A 5205-nucleotide genomic window follows, 5' to 3' on the forward strand; every position below is an offset into this window, starting at 1 on the left:
CATATGCAACCGTAGCCATTCCGGGGGGAACCAGCCGTTAGGCATTACTTCCCCCGGTTTGGCCGTTGCCGTTTATTAGCAAAATCAACATATTTACATTTATCTTAAACTATTTACAATACAATCGATCTACTTGATCTATATTTACATCGGTACATACTACTAAGTTATTTACAAATCATGATAATTGTATTCTAACAACGTATTTCCTGTAATCCTATATACAATATTTGTCTTCTATATACATTCTCCATCGTATTCTTTGGCCGGATCACAGATCCCGTCGCCCCTGCTGCTGCCGTTGCATCTCCCTTTCTAACTCTTCTTTGGCTCCTATTACCGTATTTGCAAATACTTGCACTGCCAACCAATTTTCTTTATTTTCCAACATTTTGGATATAATATCATTTTCCTCACCATATCCAATCTGGCACCGCATTTGATGGCGCATAGTTTCCCACCTGGGACACCGCCACAGAGTGTGTAAAGCGTCGTCCTCCGAGTGGTTACAGCTCCAACATGAGCTAGTCTCCAGCCTTCTTATTTTGTATAAGTAGCTGGAGAAACACCCATGGTTGGACAGCAATTGCGTGAGGTGGAAGTCCACCTCCCCGTGTCTCCTTGTAACCCACTCCTCCAGATTGTTGTGAAGTAATTTTTTAGTCCACTCCCCTTTTGTGGAGTCTTGTACTTGCCTCATCCACTTTCCTATCGTTCGCTGTCTCAACACCCTCCTGTAATCTGTATTGATGTCTACCGCCGAGGCTCTCCATTCATGCAAATCTCTCCTCTCCTCTGCCAATAGATCTATAGGTGGAACTGCCGCTAGGATGTTGGTGGCAGTGCCACTAACCGTTCGGTAAGCACACACTTTAGCCAACAGGATCCTCCTTTGCACTTTCCTGAGTGTGTCAACGCTCGCCTTCTTGTATCTTAATGTGTCCGCCCAAATTGGCGCGCCATATAGGAGCACTGAATGAAGGACCTCCACAAACAGCTTTCTCCTACTTTCTTTCGGTCCTCCTAAGTTGGGCATTATCCTGAGTAGTGATGTGCTCATCTTCATTGCTCTCTCAGCTACCTTGGTAACGTGTTGCCCAAACATGAGATCCCTATCGATAGTGACTCCAAGGTAATTGATTGATTGATTCACCGGTATGACCTGTTGCTCAACTTTTATCCTGGGAGTTTTATCTTTATATTTCCTTCGGAGGATAATATCCTCCGTATTTGATACGGCTATATATTTCCTTCGGAAGAAAATAGCCTCCGTCTTTGATACGGCTATTCTGAGGCCCAGTCTCCTAATTTCTCCAGTGACTATTGCCAATGCCTCATTGGCCTTTGACTCTACCTCCTCCGGGGAGTCGGCTACCGCAATTACTAGAGTATCATCTGCAAACCCTATCACCGATGTTCCCGTTGGCAATGTCATCTCCAGTACGCTGTTGTAGGTCATGTTCCACAGGGTAGGCCCAAGTACCGATCCTTGGGGTACCCCACACGTGACCGGCACCTCTATCTCTTCCCCATTTGCTGCACATACAATAAATGCTCGTCTGTTTTGGAAGTATGAGCGCAGTAGCCTTTCTACTTCTTGTGGGACATGCCATTTCTGCAACGAACTTACTATATGGCGCCAAGCTATCGAATTGAAAGCATTTTTTATATCTAAGCTTACGGCTACACAACACTTATAATTATTAATGGCTCTGATTGCCGTTTGTTGAACTTCTTGTAATGCATCTATGGTTGATCTGCCCTTCCTAAACCCATACTGGTGAGTTGACAAGTCTCCATTACGTGCTAGACATTTGTCCATTCTCCAAACCAGCAACCTCTCCAGCAGTTTAGCTATATCGTTTAACAGACATAACGGTCTGAAGGATGATGGATCGGTTGCTGGCTTGTTGCCTTTTCTGACCAGTACCAGTCTGGCCTCCTTCCATCTGGTTGGAAACACTCCTTCTGCCAGACATTTGTTACATAACTTCCTTAATATGTGAGGGTCAGAAGCATGTACCGCCGCTAGTATCATGTTTGTTAGTCCATCTGGACCAGGCGCTTTCCTTTTCCCTCTTATGTGGTATATTACCTCCTCTATCTCTTCGTTAGTGAACCATTGAACTGTGTCCGTCGATGTTGTTTCCGCTGCTTGTATACTGTCTTCGGAATGATCAGGGAATAGTTCCCTCACAGCTTCTTTGATAAGTGTGGCCTCCATCTGATTAGATCCTGATTTGCCTTTTAGTTTCCCCATCACCAGCTTGTAAGGCCTCCCCCATGGGTCCTTGTCCACTGACTTGATAAGCTCCCTCCAGCACTTCTTTTTTGCTTCCCTTATTCCATATTTCAGGCTACGCCTGGCTTCTTTTAGGGCTTCTTTGAGACGAGCTAGCTCTGCCTCGGAAAACCTTCCTCTCCTGGCTGCTGTCCCAGCTTTCTTGTAAACTCTTCTGGAGCGTGTACAATTTTTCCTCATGGCCGCTATTTCCTCATTCCACCAGTACACTGGAGGTTTCTCATGTGGCGGAAGATTCTTCTTGGGCAGGGAGAAGTCGCATGCCGCCTTGACATTTCTCTCAAATTCCAGTATCATGTCTTCAATGTCATCTTCTTCTGTTTCCTCTCGCTTTGACCATAGATATCCTGTTTTAAAAACTTCCAGGTCCAGTCCCTTAGAAGTGACCCAACCTCCGCTGTTGAATTGATTTAAGCTCCTCGTTTTCATGTCCTGGACACTAAACGATATGTAATTGTGGTCCGAATAGTTATCACCATCCGTCCGTACTCTCCAATCACTTATTTTGCTACCTACCAATGGAGAAGCTGCCGTCACATCTACCAGTGACCCCATTCCTCTTCCAATAAATGTTGGAGTATTGCCACTGTTTAGTATGTTGAGGTTTGTTCCTACCATTAAGTCATTCAGAGCATCTCCTCTTGCGTTGGTCAGAGTGTCTCCCCAAGCCACTGACCTAGCATTGAAGTCTCCGGCAACAATTATGCCTCCGTCAAGATTCCGTCGCCGGATACTACCTTCTAATCTGTTAAGGAAGTTCTCGAACTCCTGCATAGTGCTGTTGGGGGAGACATAACAACTGAACACCGTTATTGAATTGATTCGAGCTGCCACAAAGCAGGTGTCATACTCCGGTCCAGCCACCGATATTCCATCACCAAATATTCCCAATGCAGCCCTGTTAGCCACCAACCATCCTCCTTCACCGTCCGTTAGTCCGTGGTGCTCCGACGCAATCACCACGTCTATGCACTCTTCACGGATTTGCTGCCGCAGCAAATCCATCGCCTCCCTGCAGTGGTTCATGTTACCCTGCAAGAACCTAATGGACTCCATCATGATTGCAGTGAGGACGATGGCACTCCGCTGCTCACCTCCAAACTTCTACCTGCTCCAGCTATTCGGTGCAGCCTCTCCGTTTCTTCCCGTCTCAGCAGGACTCCAAATGCCTTCCTCGTGTCCTCCGGCTCCTTACATTCCTTGGCCACATGTCCTCCCTGTCCACATGCCCGGCAGCAGTCAGTGCGGTCCGGTCCAGAGCACTCCTTTGAGTCATGGCCAAAGGCCATGCACCGGAAACATCGCTTCTTATCAATCCACTGTTTAATCCTGCATGAAACATAACCAACACAAAGTCGTCCCTTCTCAAGTATTTTCTTCGCCAACTCCTGTGGCATGGTCACTATGGCCAACTTCTGGCTTCTAGCCATGTCCCTCAGGACTATTTTGACCTCAATGCCTCCAGCCCTGAAATTTGTCTCCCTATCTACAGCCTCGAGAACCTCCTCCTGAGTTGTAATATCGTCTAGTCCAAAGATTCCAAACCTTGTAGTGTTTTGTAAGGTGGATACCACTAGCTCACTTCCCACTGCCGTTTTTATTGCCGAGTTGACCTTCTCCACCGAAAGTGATCCTCTGCTCATTTCGACCAGAAGATGGCCCGCTTCCGTTTTTCTCATCGCCGTTATGTCTTGCGCCAGTTCCCTTAATGATGGCTCCGTTCTGATTTTCTTTAGCGCTTCAACATACGAAGTTGCCCCAGTTTTGATCAAGACTGCTGGTGGTTTCGTCTTGCCTTCCATTTTCCTTGCTTTTTTGGTAGTTACCTTGCCCCAGTCGTCCACCTTGCTGACCCTAGTCGTCTCCGTCTGCTTTCCCGCCCTATCTTTGTCCACTTTCTGCGTGCCTTGCCTGTTGTTTTTAATCGGTTCCTCCAATCCCAACCGCCCCTCCACTGTATGCCTTAACTCTACAATCGCCGAATATATATTGTCCAGTTTACCTTCATCCATAGATATCTTCGGCACCACCGTGTTCTCCAGACCATCTATGATCTTTCTTTGCCAAGAGCCTCTTGTTTTCTCCGCAAGGTCTTTGACCTCGCTAACCTTTTTGCAGATGCGATCCGAGTCAATCACTAAGCCTTTCATAGTGGTATGTACATTTCTACCGGATGGTGATCTAATGAAAGCCACCATTTTGTCTAATCTCCTGCTCAGTCTGGCAATCTCCTCCTTCATCGTCTTTTCCAGTTCCTCCAGTAAATTCGAGGTGAATTCTAGAGTCTCGCTGTCAAGACTGTCTACAGATTTCATCCTCTCTTTCTCCATCGTGGTCTCTCTTAATCTGTCCACCAAAGATATCGTTTCGTTCCCAAACACTTCTTCTCCGGTATCTTCATGTCCAGTATCCCTGTCAGTTAACGAATCCGAAGGCATCGTAACTGACAGTTTCAAACATTAAGGTGGACCACTCAAGAACGCTTCGAACAAACACTTCCAGAATTGCACCAGCTGGTTTTCCCGATGCTTTGCGCAATATCTCCAATTTTGGGAGAAATCGGCTCAAAACTGGGGGAAATCCCTTGGAAGGGATTTTTCACCCTTATAGTGATGATGTACCCGAAAGAGTTTGCTAAACCAAAATTTCTGGTGAAATTTTAACCTATTTTTTTGGTTTTTTAAAGTTGATGAAAAACTTTTGATAAAGATTTTTGAAAGTTTATAGTAAAATAAATTGAATATATTACCATAACTTTTAGCTCAATTACAAGTTTAAAATTGACATCTAGGCCAGTCAACAAAGGAAAAATTGCGGAAAAAATTTTGTTTTTTTAAAAGTTGAATTAAAATATGTATAATGACATACTAATAGTCCTCAAGATTGGAATTGAGCTTTTTTTT

The 5205-nt window shown here is 45.3% G+C and overlaps 1 protein-coding gene across 1 annotated transcript; it reads right to left on the reverse strand.

The window, feature by feature from the left end:
- Positions 1–3357: 3357 nt before the first annotated feature.
- On the reverse strand, positions 3358–4947 carry LOC126904222 (uncharacterized). Its single transcript, XM_050683014.1, has one exon. It carries the CDS (start codon positions 4738–4740, stop codon positions 3358–3360), a length of 1383 nt encoding a protein of 460 aa, XP_050538971.1. The 5' UTR covers positions 4741–4947.
- Positions 4948–5205: the final 258 nt, after the last annotated feature.

This window comes from Daktulosphaira vitifoliae, unplaced genomic scaffold (genome assembly GCF_025091365.1).
Source record: "Daktulosphaira vitifoliae isolate Bord-2020 unplaced genomic scaffold, ASM2509136v1 Scaffold_4, whole genome shotgun sequence".
Taxonomy (NCBI): domain Eukaryota; kingdom Metazoa; phylum Arthropoda; class Insecta; order Hemiptera; family Phylloxeridae; genus Daktulosphaira; species Daktulosphaira vitifoliae.

Coding starts and splice junctions, on each gene's coding strand:
- LOC126904222 (XM_050683014.1), bottom strand. CDS start 4,740: ATGCCTTCGGATTCGTTAACTGACAGGGATACTGGACATGAAGATACC.